The sequence below is a fragment of the Dermacentor variabilis genome, chromosome 5 (assembly GCF_050947875.1).
Source record: "Dermacentor variabilis isolate Ectoservices chromosome 5, ASM5094787v1, whole genome shotgun sequence".
NCBI classification, from domain to species: domain Eukaryota; kingdom Metazoa; phylum Arthropoda; class Arachnida; order Ixodida; family Ixodidae; genus Dermacentor; species Dermacentor variabilis.
In genome coordinates this window covers 169,462,655-169,485,222 of record NC_134572.1, presented here as the reverse complement: position 1 = coordinate 169,485,222, position 22,568 = coordinate 169,462,655, and the positions used below count along the sequence as shown (strand labels likewise).

At 43.7% G+C, this 22,568-nt stretch overlaps 1 protein-coding gene across 1 annotated transcript in view; it reads right to left on the bottom strand.

Annotated features, from left to right (window-relative positions):
- Positions 1-228: 228 nt before the first annotated feature.
- Rbcn-3B (WD repeat-containing protein Rbcn-3B) overlaps positions 229-22,568 on the bottom strand; it is a 192,011-nt gene continuing 169,671 nt past the window's right edge. The window contains exons 31-32 of the mRNA XM_075693751.1: positions 14,211-14,315; positions 229-8,108 (exon numbers count right to left, since the gene is read on the bottom strand). Of these exons, the coding sequence (XP_075549866.1) occupies positions 7,923-8,108; positions 14,211-14,315 (291 nt within the window). The 3' untranslated portion in view covers positions 229-7,922. The remainder of the gene's footprint in view (positions 8,109-14,210; positions 14,316-22,568) is intronic.

Below are 22,568 nucleotides of genomic sequence, written 5' to 3'. Positions count from 1 at the left end.
CGAGCCTGCCCTCATCCTTGAGATGAAAATAAACTGTTTTGATTTGATTTGATCTGGAATGTCCAACATGACTTATAAACAAAAATTGAAGTTGTAGACCAACTTGGACCAGAGTTACAAGATTAACAAACTTTTTCAGAAAAACTTCTGGCTGATTAGAAAAAAATGTTTGTTGAGGAATGTTTCTATAACAATTTTCAGAAAAATTTTGGTCTTATTGCTTTCTGCAAGAGCTGCTTTATTAACAAAAAAAGAATTACGGACGTGCCAGCAGTAAAACCAGATATATAGGTCGTCCAAAACTCAATTGTAGTAAAGAAAGAAGTGATGAAATAAAACGCTGGCACAGACAGGCAGGCATGCAAAACACAGATGCAAGTAGAACAAAAAGGTTGTTTGCTGTTGTTCTTGTTGTACTAGCATTCATGTTTTGCACGTCTGTTTTTGGGAACCATGAAACCCTACCAACTTGCTAAGCTTCTAATTGTCAACCTGCCCCCTTGCCCCCCCTCGAAAAAAAGAAAACAATGTGTGAATGCGGTAAATAGGAACAGAGTGAAATCCCGATTTTTCGAAATCTCCTCATTTTAACTGATGGACAATTGGAACTTCTTTCTTGGTCCTAGCAAAGTCCTGGGTATTTGAACAGAGAAAAATTTCCGTGAAAACCACATAATGGTTATTCCAAACAAAATTTCTCACTCACGTGGACCACTTTTTGGACAAACCTAAGCCAAAGTCGAAGGTTCGATGCAAATCTATACCATAATTTAGAAGAAAGAGGTGCGGGAAACCGAGACCGAACTGCACCGAGCAAGCAGAGTGGCACACACCCTGCTTTCCCTTTCGGCTTAAACGGAAGGAGCCTCAGTGTGCGCTTGATCATGTCACCACGCTCACTTGCGCCCCTCCCCTCCCTCCTAGCATGAGCTTGACCAATTACTGCACACTCACCGACGCCCCCCCCAACCCCCTAGCGTGCGCTCAATCACGTCCTCTCCAAGCCATCGCCCTTCTTGGCTCAGACTCGCACATTTTCCCTCGTATTCTTAGCAGATGACGTGCAAGGTGAGATCTTGTCGCACTTGGACTTTACACGGAACCCAGGCTTCTTCCGTCACATGTTGTCACACACTGACGGAAGAGAGATAATACTTTTTCAATGCGAGCCCAGTGACGGTTTTGGTTTAGCGCACTGTACCTCACAATCGATCTGGCATTATATTTAAAGGGGCTCTCCTTAGTTCAAACTCTATTTTATTCAAATATATGTCCGGTCCTCTTGGAGTTTGTACTAACAAGGTTCTAGTGTACATAAACATTGAGAGTTTCATCAACTAGCCTAAACAGGTCTCCCCTCCACTTTAAGCAGACATCACAAGTATTGATGGTTCGTAAGAATCAAACATTATAGCAATTTTGATTTTACACAAGTGCACATCCTTCCAGTCATATCGTGATCACTTCGCTCTAGTTACAGCAAAGCACATGCTTGCAGTTCAGGGCATGCACAATCTTCAAAACAAGTAACAGCTGTAAAGTTTGGTAAACCTAGGACAACAGTCTTAAATCTATAGAGTGTCTTAACTAATAGGCCATACTATATACAGGGTTGCACAATACAAAGGACCCAGATGACACATTTCTTGTGCATGATTCTTACATAACTGCTAAAATGATCCCTAAAGAATCAGACACTGAGATAGCAGCATCACGCACAGCATCTTGTTCATCTTTATCAAGAGTGCGTGTTTGCGCTTGCACAAACGAGATCACATCTGACATAATAACATAATAAAAGCGCTGTGATCATAGTGAACAAAGCAATCTTGTGCTACCTTAGGTGAGCATGACCATATACTTGTGTACTTAGATAAGATATCAGCAAAACAAAGAAAGCTGTGACACACAGGAGCACCCGATTGAATCACGAGCAATTAAATAGTTCTTGCTTCCTGCCTTTCTTTCTTCAGCACTCCATGGCTAATTTGCCAGTAGAAAACAAAAACAAAACACGCATAAGTTGCCTCTATTTGTAAGCTCCAAACTGGTTCCTTCAGCTCAGCAAGAACACAGAAAAAGGCATGCTAGGAAATGCATCCATGGGGACCCCATAATTTGAGCCAAGCTAACACACAAAAGAAGATATGCCACATGTTTTAAAAAAATTCATAAGGCTTGTGCTTTACAAACAAGGAAGACTGTATTTGCCAACGCACAGCGATTGTTGTTTATGTACCTGTCAGCATTAATCATATAGAATGAAGTAGAACAATCTTGCATGTTACAAATGTGGTAGATTGGCGCTCCCATTTTCAAAGTTCACACTGTACCAAAAAGCGTAGCGTAAGATGGGGAGAAGAAACGAGAGACATAAAGTGCTTTGGGCATCGACATCTTTGGCATTTAAGTTTACATTTTGGTGCAGTTCCTGCATTCCTCACTATCCCCAAAAATGAATTTGAAGTTAATCTAATTTGAAACAGGTGACAATTCTCAGTGCATTAATAAAACCAAAAGAACATTGCCTACAGCTGTAATGTGGAGGTGGGGCTGCTTGTAGCCAATTGGCTGCTCGATTTAAATAACCTCTTCGAAACCGGTGGAGATGTGTGAAAATTTTTTATCAGAAGGTGCAGCAAAATTTCATCACAGGATAGAAACTGTTTGGCAACTTCTAGCAAAGAAGACATTCTGAGCAATGTAAATGGACAGGCGCTTCATGATACCATAATATGGCTTGCTGGGCTTCAATGCATTCGCTGAAGCCGTAACATCCGGTACTGTAAGTCGAGAACATGCAATAACCTTCGTCTGCCACTTTCTTGTCCATTGTCTTTAATTTTGTGTTTCTACATCGTGCACTGGCATGTCTGGAAACTACCTGCCACGTTTAGCTGCACTTACTCGCAATGTTCATTTAATCTTTTGGGGCCCGGCAATGAAGGTAATGGTCTCTTGGATTTGTCATTTCAGACTGCCCAAGAGCTTTCGATGTGCTGCTTTCAGATAATAAGCATTAATGCATGCATTGTTTTGAGCAGAGGACAACAAACCAAGAGGTCCAATATAACAGGGGGAATGTAGAAAATAGCATAAACTTTCAGTTTCAGATTGGCAATTCCTGAATTGTAGGTTTTTAATAACGCAGGTCCCTGCCTGTTGGAGTGTAGGGAGGAAAAAAAATAAGACTGGAGGGAAAAGAGAAAAGAAAGTGCAGCTGGAAAAATTCTGGGCTAACTCTTGTTGCACATATAGAAGGGTGACAAGGGTGATTATTCTTAGAGAATCACTTGAAGGAACATCACTTTCAGCGAACGTCAATTGGTTGAGCCAACAGACGAGGTGCCCCTTACTCCAAGGAGGTGTCATGCTTGGATGACAAATTGCACAGAAGTTGAAACAGTGTCCCCGAAATTGATCAATAGGGGATATGGTCCCAGTAATCAAAATTGCTCAGTGAAGTCAGAAAGGCAAATGCAATTAAAAGTCTTTGGTTAAACAGGAGGAGAGGGCTTGAGCTTCCAACAGAAGATGTTAAAAGGGCAGCTGGCAACAATGCGAATAAATGGATGGACCGTAGCATACTGAAGGCTAGGAGTTAGAAAGCGAGGAGCATCAACTGTGTAATTAAGTAAGATGGAATCATCAAACTAACTTGTTCATACCAGCATGATACAACTCCCAGAGTAAAATTTTCACACATCTCAATAAGCAAAGAAGTCTCACAGTAGAGTGCTAATCCGGTCTGGTTGATGCATACTTGTGTAGTGAAAAAAACAACGCTTTATTATAAAATGGCAAATGCCGTCTGCTCTGCATCGTATGCCTTCTGTCCTGCTCCAAAGCACAGTTTCTTTCGTTACCCACCAAAGTTGCACAAATGCTCATGATTTGCTCTTCCAAGCACAATGTGGCCATCAAAAGCATTTAATTTTTTTTTCTGCGCCTGTGTATGACATAATTGGTGTGTGGTTCCAATCTCAGGAATGCCCTGCAGATTGGGAATGTAATAGGAATTGGAACAAATGTTGATGCATAATTAAACCTTCCACTGGATTAGCATGCAAATGTCACATACGCAATGTAGTAAAAGCGCATGGAGACTTCTACAGTGATATGCATTACGGGCACACTCCAAATATCCACAATATAGCAAACAAAAAGAAGACACATTTTTGTGTAAATAAGCAATACGTTCTGCAAAGTATATTATGAAGAAAGGAAGTCTACAGCATTCACCAACTTTTTCTGCGAACTACACATGCAAATTCCCTTAAGCTATACACCTACCATCACCTGTACTGTACACATTCCAAACCCTGGACACTTGCTCGTCTTGTGTCACCAGCTCATGTTTTCAGAGAAACAAGACCACATAGTGGAAGCAAAACAACAGTAACATAAAAGCAGCAATCAAAACCAGCTGGTATTACTGAAGTGTACAACATTTTTGAGCACATTTACAATACAGCTTTGCTCAATGTAGTGACTCATGCATTCAGCAATATATAAAAACAACATTAGGAAACAATATCAGTACATAAAAATAAAGATATGCTGCAAGATGCTTACAAACAACACCAGCACACTGGATAAAAACTCCCTATAATATATGTAGAAAATCATACAATATTTTACCTGTACACTAAATATTTCGAACATTACATTGCAAGGAACATGCATAACTGGACAGTCCATAAAGGCTTCAGAAGTGATCTGTGCATGATTTGTGTAATCACCACAGGACAACACTTTCTCCTGCTTCAAAGCAGTCAAAAGAAGAAAAAGAAATGGGAAGGCTCCAAGAAAACATATGGCAATATAAAAGAAGCCTAAGGGCTAAAAGTTACCAGCACAATGAACAATTGTGCAGCGCTTCACATAAAAGGCTAGATGAAAGTTACCTTCTTTTCTTAGCTTACAGTGAAGAATTCCTTTTTTCTTATCCATCAGAACAAATTCTAGTTTATCACTGGTCATTTGATCTCAACTTTTGCTTTATGGTGAATTGTTCTCTCTTGCTCCGCTGTCAAAGCATGTGACAACACTTGGTGCGATCCAGAGTGAAGCATGATCAGAGCGCTTACTTCCGAGCAATCAGTAGCTCCTTTTAAAATAACAACTTGAATTCGTCATACATTTAGAGCCGATGTGCCAATTAATTAGATGGCGCCAAAATATCACTTGTATGAGACTTTTCTTTGTTTTCCAGATGATAGAGTGAGAAAATACTGCGTGCCTACGAACAACCCTCATGAGAGCCTGAGATCCGAGGTCAACTTTTTGATTGATTGATTTCAGGGATACCTTCAATTCTGCATGATGTAGCGTCTGGCACAACACTGAACTGAAGCAACGTGCACATTCTGTTCATTGGCTTAGAAAATCAAGGTCCACTATAATTGGTATCCAGGACACGACTCCTGCTCTTGGTCTCAAGTGCCAGTGGCAGCAGACGCTCTCTAGCAGCTAGCCCTGACCAAGCAGTAGTCATGCTGAGTCCGCTCAAGACACTCATTTAACAGAGAGTCTGCAGGCACTGCAGCTGCTCCTACTAGGTTTATCATACCGACTGCAAAGCAGGCTGCTACTGTAAGAGATGCTGTGGCTCATGCTTGGAGCAGTAAACGCAATGAAGATAAGATGGACATTACGAGCACTAAACAAAACAGCACAGGAGCTCCTTTTTTTTAAAATTTATGCTGTCTGTAATATTCTGTCTCCCGTTCTTTGCATCCATCTCATTTGTGATATGATAACTTCCACAAGTATCAACCAACTTGCCCAACAACTACTACTGTTGGGCTCTCGGTTAATAGCCAGTAAAGATAAAGACAAGCCGCTCACTAGCAGCTAGCCATGCAGCTGTTCGAGCCAGCTCTGGACACCAGCTCCTACAGAGTCTAGCACATCCACTGCTTATGCTTGCACTAGGTTTAATTATGCCAACTGCCAAGCAAACCATTACTGCCCAGGGGAATATAGGTCATACTTTATCTTGACCTATCTAGTGGGGCATTATTTAAAAACACCATGCAAATGGATCAAGATGAAGACCGTGATGAGACAGGGCACATCTCCTAGGTAAAGAGAACCAGGTGCTAGGAACTGTCCTGTCACATCCTAGCACGAGTCTTCTCGCGCTATTTGCCTCTGTGGTGAAGCAGTAGCAACATACCTATTGCGCTGGAAATTTCTAGCAGCACAAACTTCTACTTTTGCACTTAAGTTGATGCAGCCAATCGTGATTGGCTAATACAGTTGCAGCGACGAAATATAATTTAAGAAAAAGGGGCTCTGAATGACTTTTTGTCGAGAGAGCCATATTTAATGATGGCATCATGACAGGGCATCATCAAGTGTGATGGCATCATTATGCTCATGCAGCATCAATGGTCAGAAATTATGAACTGATTTCTTGCGGCATAACAGAAACAAAAGCTGCATATAAACAAAGTAGGAACGGCAGCTGCCTATTTGAAGAGCATTCAAAGCTGGGCTAGTTGGCAATTGTTCAACATTGTGAGCAGTGTAGACAATAGAACACAGGACATTAGTCCTGTGTGTACCGTATTTACTCGTAGGAGGCCTGCACCTTCAACTTTAGAGGTAAAAAATTTGACGAAAAAAAAAAAGAGAGTTCATTAATGATTTGATTTGGAACGTATGGCATTCAGTATCAGCTGATACTATCACTGATTTCCTGGAATATCGAACAGCTAGGATGGCACCAATGACGCAGGTCTTTGCGAACGTGCCGATGAAGTAATAAGGTCTGGTAACAATGGGAGTGACATCGCGAGTGGAAGCAACGAAGAGAGATGCGAGGCGTGATTGACTGTGCTAAATTTTGAGTGAGATATGAGTAGTGTGTAGCCAGGGTCCGCATTACTTTGTTCGTCATTCCCGACATCGTCTACAAGTTCTAGCGGGTAGTCGTGTGCCCGACTTATGCAAAAACATGCTATGCCCAGGTTACAGAGAAAGGTGTGGGTCTTACATGATTAAATACGGTACATCTCTTGTCCTATCACTTGCTGTTGTTCATGCCAAAGATAGGCGCACACGTGCCTAGCCCAGAGAGCTGCTCTTGGCTGTGACTTCCTGCAGCTAGAGTGCGGAGGTGAAGTAAAATTGTACATTGTTTACTTGATTTACAAGACGTTCTCGTTCTTACTCCCAAAGTAGTTGCCTGCTCCTAATAACATCGTTCAATTTCTGGCACCTGCCACACCTATACACATAGGGACAGTTTCAGAAGGCTGCACCTGAAATGCATCACTCTGGGCACCTTTGATTGTAATCCAGTGGATACTGCATTAAGTTTATACGGAGATGCAACATATAATTGGTATAGTGACTCTACACAAGCTTACAAGTCAATGCCAAGAGATGCAACATTATCGTCCTATACTGTCCAGTCTGCAATACAACCTATCGACCTCTTCTGCCGGTTTGCAGACATTCACACACCTCGTGCAATAACTCGTCTGCAGAAACAATACTCGTTAAGTGCAGAGAATAGGCTTTTTAAAAAAGCGGCGATATACAATGCATTTCATGTCGTGCGGCCTTGCTGTATTCATTCCACAAATCAAACCTTCAAGTGGCTATTGGGTACAAGCCACGAGCTGGGAGGTGACAAACTGCGGGGAATATACAGCAGTGAGGGCTTGGGGGTGGAGGGCCACGGAGAAGTTGATGCTGCCCCCCCCCCCCCCCAAAATGGGCACTCACACGCTTCCGACATTCTTTTTCTCTGCAGTAAATCACACGTAGCAACCGCACGACTGGCAAGCACATCACAATGCGCAGGGGCGCCCCCGGCCTTCTGGCCATGCGAAGCTGGCACAGCCATAATCACAACGAATGGTGGGAGTGGGTATGTACTTCCGGCGAAGAGGATATAAAGTGGTGGATTAACTGAGGGTGAATCGGTGCTCAGAGCCGTCTGTCAGCATGAGGGTGACGGTGCGGCTGGTGATCCACACCAGCTGGGCCATCTTGAGTGGGTTGGCACGCACGCTGTCTGGCAGCGGGGGCGTTGGGTAGGTGCGCACGCAGCGCGTCTGTGCATTGCCCAGCCCAAACAGACCGGCCGCAGTCTGCAGTATATATAAAGAAAACAGCTATTGACACGCAGTTAGCAAGCGATATTGCTGAGCTTCTGGGTAAAGAGGGATACTATGCAATGGGCATCTCAAGCAAGATCTGAAATGAAGCCAGACTAGTCTACTTATTGCTCTTTCAGAAGCCCACCTACATTTTGTTTTGGAAACTGACACTATGCTTAAGTGCAGGTTGCCCAACTTTCTATCTTTGGTGCACCATTAAAACGAAGCTTTCCTTGCCTCTTCCTCCGCCCCTTTCTTTTAACAAGTGATGGATGCTGGCTGTTGCTAGCTGCTGTCTTGCATGACGGGTCACAAGGGGTTAGGGCTCGAACTATCTTCATAGACAACATGGTAGTTGGCTGGTAGGTTTAACATAGTGGTTTAGAACATGAGTGCATTCTGGCTTGTAAATGCAAAGTGGAACAGCATTTAAGGCCGGCCATATGCACCGAGGAGCACAGTGAACATTTCACCCAGAAACGCAAAGTGCAGCAGCATCAGTATGCAGCGAATAATGGCCTGGGATGAAAGGTGCACTCTCACTCATAGATGCAAAGCCAGATGGCCTCAACATACAGTGTGTCCATAAAGTCATGGTGCACTTTTGACCGGTTGCAGGAAAGCAACAAAACAAGATAGAAATGTGAAATCTTCACCAAATGAACAGAAAACTCTCCCAAGTTTCCGTAGTACATGTACAAGGGTGTGCGCACACAGGTAATGATGCAGCACCATGAACTGCGCAGCAGCAGGTCAGCCCATGCCAGTTGAGATGTGGACGTTACAGAGGAAAGTTCAGTGTATTCTGTGGCTTGCTAAATTCGAATCCATGACCAAAGTGCAACGTGAATGCAATTGCAAGTACAACAAAGTGCCACCATTTAATCATTGAAAATAGAGAATCACAGACGTTATTCCCTTTGTTACACCAGACGTCCTTAACTGTATGTGGGAAGAACTTGAATATCGTTTAGATGTCTGTAGGGCAACAAATGGAGGCCACATCAAACTGCACTGAACATGTATGCAACTCGGAGAGCTTTCCTTTTAATTGGTGATGAGTTCACGTTTCTATTTTGTTTCGTTGATTTCCTGTGACCGGTCAAAAGTGCACCATGACTTCATGGACCCACTACGTACTGGTGAGACAGCAGCAGAAGGGGACTATGTCGTCAATGGGTATAAACACACACTTTGAGAAACACTTTGCATGGGACGGGCTGGGTTCTGTGCGTTATTGGTGTGATGGGCTCTGGTTTTTGCCACACTTGTCTGCAATGTTGGGGTGCGACAAGTTTATGTTCAGTGAGGCACTTGCCTGTGAAGACATGTCCAACTTCGTTGGGTGCTCTGTACTTACAAAATGAGAACGCCATCCCTTGCCAACACTAAGAAAAGCCTCACTTAAAACCGATTGCCACAGCGCGAGGGATATGCACAATAATTTCTTGAGTAGCCTTATCAGTGTGCCTTGCCCACACAAAAGAATCTTGGAACACTGATGCGATAATGTAAGCGAATGCCCAGCTGACTCGACACACAGCTGCAAGCATTATAATTATGCTCATGTAGCCTCTTATTAAAGCAGCGTCCTGCCCAGCCGCCACATTTTCTGCCACCATCTGAGGAAGGTTTCATAATCTACCGCTTCAACACATTCTGCCCACCTATTTCGATGTTTCACCACAAAGCCTTTTTGTGAAGTACAAAAAAGATTTTCCGAGCTGAGCAGATTTTTCTGAAGGAATGGTCTTCGCTGACCTTGTTTTAGCATTCATTCTGTAACGCTAGTAGGCAACAGGTTATTTCCTCTGTGCATTATGTGACCTGCCCAACTGTTTCTGCATAGTAGTCAACTAAAATTTCAACCATACATGTTCACTCCCTTATTTGCACTGCCGTCTCTGTCCTTTCTCATGTGAGAACAATTAAATTTTATTCCTTAACTCCTCGAGCTGTCCTTACCTTCTTTTCAGGGTTGTTATCTTCCTGCTTTTGGCCCTACGGTTTAATCCTGACAGAATGTCCCGAATACAGTCATATCTCATTACGATGAAGTCACATCTGGCCATAGAAGTTTCCTTGTATCCAATATTCAATATAAAAGTAAACATTGATAATGACAGAAATTTGAGACCGATCTATGTCAAAGAAGTGCAATCATATGCTACGTACAGTTAACCTCTTAAGCGCTTTAGACGAGCCTAGCTTGTCAACACGATACTGGTAAACTTTGCTTTACACGAGCTCAGCTCGCCCAAGGCAATATTCCCATTTTCAAAGTGATTTGCAGGAATGGATTGCATCCACTTGTCTTTTTTTCTGCTACATAGATGGCAGAACTTTTGTCAGTGCTCAAAGACATGCGTTACTGAAATCATCGTGCTCTTGCAGTGCCCTTTGGCAGGAGCTTTTCAAAGATGGCATCAGGCAGTGACAGCTCGCTCGTGGGTCATGCAGGGCTTGGTGCGAACTATGTGGCAAAGCTCTATGCACTGTTCCGTGCTTCGTGAAACGCACTTCAACACATGCCTTAGCAGAGGAAGAATGGGTGAGAACTTTCATTGCTACTGAACATTGCTAAGCAGAGCAGTTGATCTTGAACGTGTGGGGATGCGCGACTCTCACGCGTCCTCTCACATGTTGTTTTCTAGCATAGCTCCTGTCTCCTGGCTTTATGGCAGCAGTTGGTATGCTTGCAGGGTAGTACAAGGGATGGCACGAATGTTGCTCCACTAACGCCACCTAACGGCGGGGTTACTTGGGCACAAAAAAGGAGGAGGCGCTTCCTCTTTGGCTCCGGGTTGGAAAGCGGCGCGGACGTTCCGCACGTGCGCCGATCCATGCTTCTGCGAGATCGTCTCGTGAGGCCTATACCGCAATGGACGAAATGATCGTTCGAACATGCCACCGTTCTCGTGGCCATACACGCAAAGGACCAAGCGTTGGGTGTCCAGCATGGAGCGAACATATTCGCTCGCTATACAGTCACGGTGAGTAGGACTTCCGCGATTTGTCGCGCACCCATTGGCATGTTTTGTGGATAGCAACTCGGCTAGCAGCACTAGTCTATGAAAGGTGCAATAAATGTCCTTGTGATTGTTTGTGCTACTGTGTTGTCATTCCGTTGTCCCAAGAGCATGGGTGAGAACCCCACAAAGAATTGTAATGTAGAGCACTTTTTCCTAGTTTCTGGCTTTACTGTTTGTGGCAGTGACCAATACACCTATGTTGCTTAGTGAAGAAATAATATGAGGTTTGCATGCATAAAGTAAGAAGTAAACCGGTTTAAAATGCTTTAGAAGGGTTTTGGAGTAAGGGAAGTTTGAAAATTTGCAATAAAAGAAAATAAGCCAAATAGTGTCACTTTTTGTCAGAATAATAAAGCGCTTAAGCAGTTAAAAGCTTGATGACGAATGGAGAGACAACAAATTATCGAATATAATTAAGTCGATAAAAAAATTTTCTAGCTGATATCAACATGTTGCAAATGTATGCATAATTGGATATAACGAAGGTATTTCAGTGTCGGACGCGAGTTTGTCATAACAATAATCGACTGTGTCTGTTACTCTTTCTGTAACAACTGTTACTCTTCTGAGCATTCAGGATTTTTGCTACCAGAATAAGTATCCTCAGCTGTAAGCAAGCAAATGTATTCTCTTTACTGTCCCCAATATTTTTATGGATTTCGTACTTCTAGTTCCATGGTAGCTGTAGAAAATCCATTCATATAAAGCATAATTATCCAGATCTTTACTTTGTTTTTACAGTTCAAACATTTTACAGTTGACTCCCGTTAATACGAAGTTCACGGGGACCGCAAAAAACTTCGAATTAAACGAACTTCCAATTAAGCACAAAACACAAAATACAGCACATTATTTGTGGCGCAATCGAGTATTTTCTCTAAGAAAAATATTCGGTCATCTTGCTTTGCTTCTTCTTGCCAAATCGCGCTGCTGAAAGCAAGTTCTGCAGGCTGTAGATGTGGCGGAACGCTTCTTCCGCGTTACCTTCAGTGGCAAAGAAGCGCTCCGCAAGAGCAAGGCCCGCAGCTACATCGGCAGCCTTAGGTTGCGGCTCGCCTTCAACGTCATCGTCGCTTTCCTGGGTCGCTTCCTGGGGTCGAATAATCTCTACAATTTCGCTATCCGTCAGCGCACCGCACGTTTCGACCACCTTGTCTACGGCGACGTAATCTTCAAAATTGACGTCCCCGAGAGCATCACCAAAATCAGTGCCGTCAAGCTCGCTTGTTGACGCTTCCTCCGCTGAAATTTCAGAGGCATCCTCCGAAGAAGCTGCCACAAAACCGCAAGCGCTGAAGCAGTTTGCGATTGTTTCTTGCTTCACACGATCCCATGCTCGCGCCAACATGTGGATGGCACTAAGCAGGCTCACCTCGTACTTTGTGGAGCTATCCATACACAAAATCATGCGCTCGAGGAGGTGCCGCCTGTACAGGACTTTAACACTCTTGATGATGCCTTGGTCCATTGGCTGCAAAACAGCCGTTGTGTTTACAGGCAAAAATGCGAGGCGTATTGCACTCAAGGCTGGCACATTCACGTGAGAACTGCAGTGATCGACAAGGAACAACACCTTGCGGTTCGAAGCAGCAAACTTGTGGTCCAATTTGCTTATCCAGCTCTTGAAGGTTTCGGCCGTCATCCACGCTTTTTTGTTCGCCTCATAGTCCACAGGCAGCGTCTTCACGCCTTTAAAACATCTCGGCTTCGCGGCTTTCCCGATCACAAGTAACCGACATCGTTCCGTGCCAGTCATGTTTGCTGCGATCAGCACTGACACTCTCTCCTTGCTGCGTTTGTCCCCAGCACAGTCGTCGTCCTTGAATGTCAGGGTCTTCTCTGGTAGAAGCCGATAGAAGAGTGCAGTCTCATCTGCACTGAAGATGTCTTCCGGTCTGTATTCGGTGAGATATTCACGCAGCTTTCCGTCCTTCCACGTGGCGCATGTTTCCTGGTTAACGGACGCCTTTTCACCACACACGCTCTTGAAAACCAGGTCATGGCGATCTTTAAAGCGCGTCAGCCATCCATCTGACGAAACGAAGTCATCGATCCCCAACATTGCTGCAAGCGTTCGGGCTTTCATCGCAACGATGTCTCCGCTGAGAGGAAGTTTGTTGCTCCTGGCCTCCCTAATCCAAACCAGCAGAGCCTTCTCCAACTCTGGGTAAGCGCCGGTGCCCATTCGCTTCCGAGAAGTCTTGAACTTGTCGTTCTCAAATGCATCCATTATTGTGCGCTTGTTCTTGATGTAGTTAGAGAGCGTGTTCGGCTTGATCCCATACTTCCGCGCTATGTCTTGTTTGGCGGCACCTCCCTTCTCAACTTCCTTCAAAACCTCGACTTTCGTTGCCAGGTCGAGCGTGCGATAAGAGCCACGGTTTTCCATGGCTATAAACTGCGCGACTAGGTACAGTCAATTCCGAATCACTCGTGGAACAACCTAGCCTACGAGCTTTCCGCACAAAGGCGCTCGACCAACACACGCATACGCTGCGCACGCTGCAAGACTAATCTCGCACAATCTCGCCACTGCCAGTATGCAGCGCTGCGTGCACCTATGGCACCCACGTGGCCTCCGGCGGGAGCCGCTTAGCCTCCCGCCGGAGTTGATCGCGGAGGCCACAGCAGCCGTAGCAATGAATAATCGCGCCGCTCCAAGAAGGATGGCGTTGCGGGCGGCTGCGGTGGCGATGACACCAACGCGGAGCACGGAACTGTTGCAACACTTGAAAAATTGCACAAGAATGACGGTCACCTCGAGGATCCCGGCTGAAAATTAACTTCCAATTAAACAATATTACTGGATGAGGACTTCGAATTATCGAGCGATTTCTTCTATAGGATTACATGCAATACTGACGGGACCAGCACTTCACTTCTAACCGAAAATTCCAATTAAGCGGCTTCGAATTATCGGGAGTCGACTGTATAATAACGTCTTTACATTTGCAAGTCTCTGCATTCGATAATTTGCTAGATACTTGTTCGTTTTATCAAGGTTCAGCTGTACACACTAGTGTTGGGCACTAGAGAGATGACCTAATGTGGCAGTCATTACCTGCCAGAAGCAGAGCTTGTTCTCTCCACTGGAATAGGTGGCCAGGTATTTGCCATCCGGGGAGAACGTGCAGGCAACCACAGTTGTTGAGTGGGCCGGTATTATCTGCAGAAAGAGCAGCAACCTCAGTGACAGAGCGTCAAGAAGAAATCAAAACGAAGAAGATGTGTTCTACTGCTTGTTCTTTCTTGATCAGCGCACGGACAAAACACCAGCACAAAGAAAGCACACTGAAAATGATGCATGCACTGGCTAAAAACTGAATGTTTATTCAGACAACAGACATCATATAAGCACGAGCCTTTGCTTTACGCGAGCGCTGCATTACATAGCAGTACATCATTACGCACAACCTTCAACCGTAGTTTAAAAGCACAATTTCACTGTCTAATACTGTTAACTAAGCTGGACTCAGGTACTTATTACCACTCCACGTCGTAAAATAAGCCTCCAAAATTTCTCTGGGCATGACATCTCAATGCAAATGTAAAACTGCAAACTGTATGAGCAGTCCCAGCAATGTCTTGCCGAATACAAGCCCATAAAACATTTCAGGATGCTATTTTTATGCACCTGTAAATCCATGTTCTCACATCGCGCAGTCTGACCGAGGTACATATGTAACTATACATGTGAGACGGAGCCATACACAACTGCACATGAGCATGACATGAGTGACATTTATGACGTGATACAACCTCGTGCCTGACTGAGCATACATCCTCCTGCTGCTCGTTTCTGAATTTATCACCACTACCTACTTCAAGTTTTATTGATTTCTTGTGTACATCATCAGAGGATAGAATGAGACTAGTTACATTCGGAGGTCCCAGTGCTAAAAAGACCCTGAAACGATTTTGGTGATTTTGTACAAACAAACTGGATAGTTAGGGTACGTCCTCCTGATCATTAACTGATGCATTTAAGTGCTCCGTATAAAGCATGTAATTTATTATAAGGTTTTCATGTGCATTGCTACCGATTGCAGCAGTGCTGCTTCCCTGAGTTTCTAGCCGCCCCCTCCCAACTGACGTCAATTGGGCGAGCTATCTGATTGGTACCTAGGTCATATCATCGATAATTATTACAACTTTATAGTGAACAAATGTTGTTCATAATAGTTGAAACATTGGTTAACTTGTTTCTATAAAAAAAGTAACAGAAGAGAATACACAATGACAATTTATCACTGCACTCAAGCACTTCTGGCACACAACAAGTGTCGTCTGCTTGTGTTACAACATTCTCTGTATTGACGCAAGCTGCGCAGGCAGTGTTGGCCTCAAGCTTTCTTTTCATGAGCACCGTGGATCACCCTTGCTATGTTGTTGGCTGCAAATCTATAGCGATCGGCGACATGTCAAGTGGTGACGTCATGTCCCTGTGCAAAGCAACATGCAAGTGGAGTGGCCGTAGCACATCAGACTGTCGGTATCCGATCAGCACCAGCATTTACGTGTTTGCAGCCATCACTTCACGCCAGAGGATTGCTACAACAGTACAGAGTTCTAGCGCATCTGCTATTTGGGTAAACGCAAGCGTAAACATCAGACCTGCACGGTGCAACCACCTGGTGGCATGGATCTCAGCCATACAAACACATACCTAATATGGCAGTAACCAAGTGTATTCTACTTTGTTGCTGGTGTAAATTTTCGGCAGGAGCGTAATCATGAACATGTCGTCTTTTTAAATGTTTGCAATGTTTTACACTTGGCCAGAGCAATGGTAGCTCTGCGTTTGTGTGGTTAAGCTCTGCGCCACCAGGTGGCTGCACCGTGCGGGCCATTCACACTTACGCTAAAGCACCTTCATCATAGCAGAAGTAGTATGGAGGGGCTTTAGTTTAGACCTCCACTCATCCGTCAAAATGCCCAGCTTGCCTGCGTTTACCGGAATACCGGACACGCTCAGTGCTGTGACAGAATGATCGCAACACATGTGGCTTAGATAGCTTAGATAGCGGCAAGCAGAGAGGTTGTAGAGGCGACATGCGCTGTCTCTAATACAACCGGAAGTAGGCGTCACGACGTCGCATCATGATGCAGAGCCAGTGAAGGCGGAGCTTAGCCCCGGTCGCTTGGCGAACAAGTTAAGCAGAAAAAGCATGGCTAGGGAGGAGGGTAACTTGTAATCTTCTGTAGCTCTCTTAATATGAGATGCTCCCCTCAAATTGTGGTGCTAATGTGTTACTGTAGCTGTGCCCTACACATGTACAAAATTTATTCAAACTGTTTCAGGGACCCTTAAAGAAACTGAGGGGGACCTCCTAATATTAAAAAGACACTAAAGCAAAACACTAACTCAGTTTAGATTAATAAAACATTCTTTGAAAACTCTGTTGCCGTTATTTTTGATATAATAGGTTGATTATTAGAAGAGAAAATGAAGGTCAAGGTTTCAATTTTTGAATTTCATGCCCTACCCGCCGTGGTTGCTGAGTGGCTATGGTGTTGGGCTGCTGAGCACGAGGTTGCGGGATCGAATCCCGGCCACAGCGGCTGCATTTCGATGGGGGCGAAATGCGAAGACACCCATGTACTTAGATTTAGGTGCACGTTAAAGAACCCCAGGTGGTCGGAATTTCCGGAGTCCTCCACTACGGCATGCCTCATAATCAGGAAGTGGTTTTGGCATGTAAAACCCCATAATTTAATTTAATTTAATTAATTTCATGCCCTGTGTGACATCATGTGTGACATCATGAATTCGAAAGTATTTTTTCGTATTTGGGCTGCGTTGGCTCAGCAAAGGTTCCCAAAACTTGCCATATTGAGTCTTTGATTCTTTCAGAAGGCAATGCAGTCGATTTTACCACAATAGAATTAATTAGACCTTAGCAGATACCGTCAAAGCCCATGCCATCATGGCACGCCGGTGCGGGAATTCGAAGGTGCCGTCGTCATCAGTCTTACGTATTCGTGATTTTTCTGTCTTACCAAGCGTCTTCTCGTGGTAAGAATGGTATTTTCAGTATTGTAGAAGGGTAACTTACTTGCAGAAAAAGACAAATAAACGTGTGCAGCTGGGCACTGCAAGAGAAGTTGGAACGAAGAGTAGCGCTGGTTCCTTCGCGTCTCATTAGTTTTCTTCATTTTGGTGCCGAAAACATCCGTGCGGACTCGTTTCCTTGATCATACATCTCAAAGGACCTTCTACCCAACCGCTGTGCACTGCAGGCGGCGAAGACTGACTGGATAATGCATCATTCGTGATCGGTATGGATGCCAGACCTCTTTCTCAAGAGCTAATTGGATGGATCGCCTAAAGACCAAGCGGTCAGCTCAACAAGCACAGAATACAAAGATTCCGCAGGAAACCCAGTTGCTTCTTAGATCCTACCCTGGACAAGCACAAGCTTTCAGGTATTTTTGACTGTCTGTCTGCTAGTAACAAGCTCTCAAAGCTTAACAATACACTCAAAGAGCACACTACTGACAATGAGCTCGAAGTAGAACACGTAACTACTGCAGAGCATGACTACTCCAGAAAATGGAAGACCAATAACCTGCAACAACTGCACATTTTTGACAACCAGGAGGAGCAAGTGGAAGGTGCATCAAGGGAATTGACTGAGGTTCTGGGGACTCAATAGGACACAGAAACTGATTTTATTCCAAATCTGTAGCCCAATATTTAGCCCCAGCTCAGCCCGACACAAAACAAGGCTGCTTCTCGGATTTTCAACCCTCTTGGTATCCTACCGCCCTTCACCGTCACTGCAAAACTTTTGTTTCAACACTTGTGGGTTTTAGGCCAGTCCTGGGATGATGAGTTACCAGAGATCAAGAAGCCATGGACAGCATGGCGCGCAGACATAATCCAGCTTGGTTTCAAGATTCCACACTGCGTGAGAGATGGGCTATATGGAGTGGTCGAGAAGGGCACAGTTGCATACATTCATCGACGCCAGCCTGAAGGCTTATGGAGCATGTGCCTATTTGAGAGCAGTTGATGACAGCCGAAATTGAGCTACCATCAATAATAGTAGCAAAATCTCAAGCAGCACCTACCAAGACTTTAAAAGTCCTTATGCTCGAGCTTATGGCCATGGTAGTAGGAGCCAGATTATTAAAATACATCCACTCATTATGGGAGTCGATTATTTTCCCTGTCTCATGAAGACAGACCATACGATCATACTGAGCTGGATAAGGGGTGACCGTAACAGGTTGGATCAGTTTGTAAAGCATAGAGTGACTGAAATCGAAGGAGTTGTTGACCCACTGCTATGGCGCTACTGCCCAGGAGAAGACATACCACGAGATTTATTGACTAGGGGTGTGAGTGGTCATCCCAGCCAAGATCAACCTGGCTTACAGAATCAGACGTGAGCACACAGATCAACGAAGAGTCAAAGTATGACACACAATATGTACTTCTTTAAGCACTGAGAAAAGTGGGCACCCTGATCGATTTAATGAAGATTAGCAGCCTGCAGAAGCACCTGCACATTAGTGCTTGGGTATTTTTATTTGTGGATTGATGTCATTGCACTCAAATGTTGGTCAGTAGAACTATTTCAAAAGAGGAGCTAAACAAGGATGAAATGTTCAGGATCTATCATGTTCAGTGCGAAGTATTCATTTTATTTATTTCTTTTTATTTATTTATAGATACTGCGATCTTTTACAAGATCTTAGCAGGGCGGGAACATACAAGTACATTCATACAAACATACAGTTCAAGCAATCATGCCGACGCTTGAATTCAAAATGGCAAAAGGACAAAATGCATGAAGAAAGGAGCAAATAAAGTATGTGCAGTTGAGTCATGAATGCAGGCGCACCTGAAAACGGGATAAAGAATTTTGTGTAACAACTTCATCAGGAAGTTTATTCCAATCAACTATTGTTCTTGTAAAATAAGAGTATTTGAAGCAGTTGTGCAGTGTTAACGGGGTTACTGCTAGAGAGTGTTTATGACGAGTAGCATAACCAGTTAAAGGTGTTAAGATGTGTGAAGTATCAATATGGTAGTGGCCATTCATTAGCTGAAAAAAGAATTTTAATCAGGAAACACGATTTTGTTCTGCAATCGAAGAGAAGCCACTACGTTTAAGGAGACCTGTTATAGAAGTTCGACCATAACAACTGTGGATGAATCGGACAGCTTTCTTTTGAATTCTTTCTAATTTCTCAATATTTGTTTTTGTGTAGGGGTTCCAAATGATTATTGCATATTCTAAAGTAGGACGAACTATTGTATTATATGCCAGGAAGTGGACAGTTGGTGTGGAGAATTTTAGCGACCGTCTGAGGATTTGCGAAGACAATTAGCCATTACAGTGTCAGTATGTTTTGACCAGGAAAGATTGTGGGAAATGTGTGTACCGAGATATTTATAGCGAGATACTTTGGAGATATAAGTGTTCTGGGCAAAATAGTGGAAAAGAAGGGGCTTTTTTCTTAGTCTTATTTTCATAAAGACGGTTTTTTAATAGATCATAGGCATTTGCCATTGATGGCGTTATGCAACTATTTTGCCAAAGTCATTATTTAGCCTGATTTGATCTTGGGTGAGTCAATTTCGTCATATAGTATACAGTCATCCACGTAAAGTTTAATTTTTATAGATAGATTATTGTCAATGTCATTTATATAAAGCAAGAATAAAAGAGGACCCAGCACGGATCCCTGCGGAACGCCAGAGGCAACAGTGTTGCAGGAAGTCTGGTTTATTCTAATGAATTGGAAACCGTTGGATAGGTACGCCTGTATCCATTTTAATAGCTTATCATTTCTAAGTATAAAACTTATTTTGTGAAGTAATCTGCTGTGGGCTACTTTGTCGAATGCTTTACTGAAATCCATGAATATAGCGTCGGTTTGTTTTCTATTATTTATTGTGTTGGCAAAATCGTGAATTATTTCTACTAAGTGAGTGGTTGTGGAAAAGCCCTGCCGAAATCCATGCTGTTGAGTCAATACGCAATGCTCATCAAGGAAACCGATTACATGCTAATAGACTATGTGTTCAAAAATTTTTCATGTTGTCGAAGTCAGAGAAATCGGTCGATGTTTCTTTATGCAATTCTTCTTTCCCGATTTGTGCAAGGGTTTGATTATTGCTGTTTTCCAGTCATCCGGAAGCATGCTATCCTGAAGCGATTTACTAAACAAAATTTCCAAGTATTTCGCACACTACTCGGCATAACGTTTTAAGAAAGTATTTGGTATGCCATCTGGACCGGGGGATTTTTTGTCATCAATTTTTAACAGTTGGTGACGTATACCATTCTCAGAAATAATAATATCGGGAATGGAAGGCCAATCTATGTAAAAAGAAGGCAGACAATCGTCATCCGTTGTGAATACACTACTGAAATGATCGTTAAAAGCAGAACATACATACAACCTGCTCATCGTGTACACTCTGACTGTCTATTATAAACATCTCGGACAGGGAAGAAGAATGACTCATCTTCCTCCAGAATCTCCATGGAGGCGTTTTCACGAAACTAGGAAGCTGTACATTAAAGTAATGTTCTTTGTAATTAATGACCATTTGTTTTAATTTATTTGATGCTTCCTCAATGACCCTTTCAGAATTGGAACTAGTTTTAAATTTTTCGGAATTTTTAAGCCGTTTAAGCCTGCGTTGCTGGCGCAACCTCTCCCGGGAAATCCAAGGATTCTGACGCGTAGCCTTCCTCGCAATTTTTGGGACAAACTGTTGCATACAGTTGAATATAATGCTTTTAAATAAAAGCCACAGATCATTCATGCTAGCTGTGTTATTTTTAAAGTCATCCAGATGAAATGCTAGTGTATCAATTACAGACGTATCATCATTGAAGATGACATTGAACACCTGCGGATTAAAGCTACTGACATGAAACACTTTATACTGCACGATCTTCACCCTTCCCTGGATCAAAGTGGGTAGCTTCGATTTCGAGCTTCGACCGGTTCAACTGTAAAGCAGGCAGCTCAAGACTGGCTGAGGCACTAAGCTGCACATTGGTTCCTTGTTTAAACGATTCAGTAATACACACACTGCCTTTTTTTCCAGTTTCATATCATATACCCTGTGTAATAGTGCAATTGGTTCATTGTGACAATTATTGTGAGGCTATGCGTACGGATATCAGAGGAAAGGGGTCATAACTGCGATCAAGGCTTGCTAAGGACGGTTTCATTGAAAGAGTCATGAGGCAGTCATCCCCTAGAATCTGTGCAAGAGTATGCTTATTTAGGTCAATTACTTACAAGGGACCCTGATCATGAGAGAGAAACTTACAGAAGAATAAAGATGGGTTGTAGCTCATACGGCAGGAATTACTGAGTCATGACTGGCAGTTTACCGCTACCTTTGAAAATAAGACTGTATTATTGTTGCATTCTACTGGTACTAACATACGGGCAAAAACTTGAAGGATCACAAAGAGATTTGAAAATAAGTTAAGGGCCATGCAAAGAGCGATGGGATGAAAGATGTTAAGCGTAACCTTAAGAGGTAGGGAGACAGCTGTGTGGATTTGGAAGCAAATGGCAGTAGCCAGTATTATAGTTGACAGAAGGAGGAAGAAATGGAGCTGGGCAAGCCACGTAATTCGTAAGGGAAGAGAAGGGGAGATAAGCGCAGTCAAGAATGCCAGAGAATTAAGTGGGATGATGAAATTGGGAAATTTGCAGGCATAACATGGGAAAAGCTGGCGCAAGACAGGGACAAATTGAGAGTGCTAGGAGAAGCCTTCATCCTGGATGGACATAAAGAGGCCGGGGATGACGGTGATGAAGGAAGGTTTCAGAATTTTGGTTTTAGGCATTGCTTTGCTTCCTGGGCACACGTTTGTGCAATAAAGATGTTCTATTTGTTTGTTCTTTGCTTACCAGCTAAGCAAGCTGGCACGCACCACCCCTGCTTTCTGAATTGTCAGATCGTTGTTCCCTCTACCCTGCCTAAACCCTCTCGGTGTGCCATCGCATGTATTGTGGTGGCCCGCACAATAAACTCGTTCCCCACCAGCCAGCGTGTTGTCCATGCTACCGCGCCAGGTGTAGCAGTTTACTACAGTGGCGTTGAGCATAGATACCGACCACACGGTGAAAGTTGAGGACGATGGGATACCGCAACATGAAGCACCAAACAGAGACATGACCAGCTTCCAGCTAAAAGTGTTGAACGATACCCGAGGTAAGTGGAAACCATATCTCATAAGGGCAGCAGCATAGGATTGACTCGAACAAGCAATGAGCACTGCTTGTGGCTGCATTCAACATGCAAACGGTTCAAGTGCTAACAGGACAAATTGAACCTAGGACTCGAAATTCCCTCGCTTATGCCAAAGCAGTCGTAGCTCTAAATGACTACAACAATCCAAAGTGTCACAATACAGCAGAAAGCTGCAAGTTT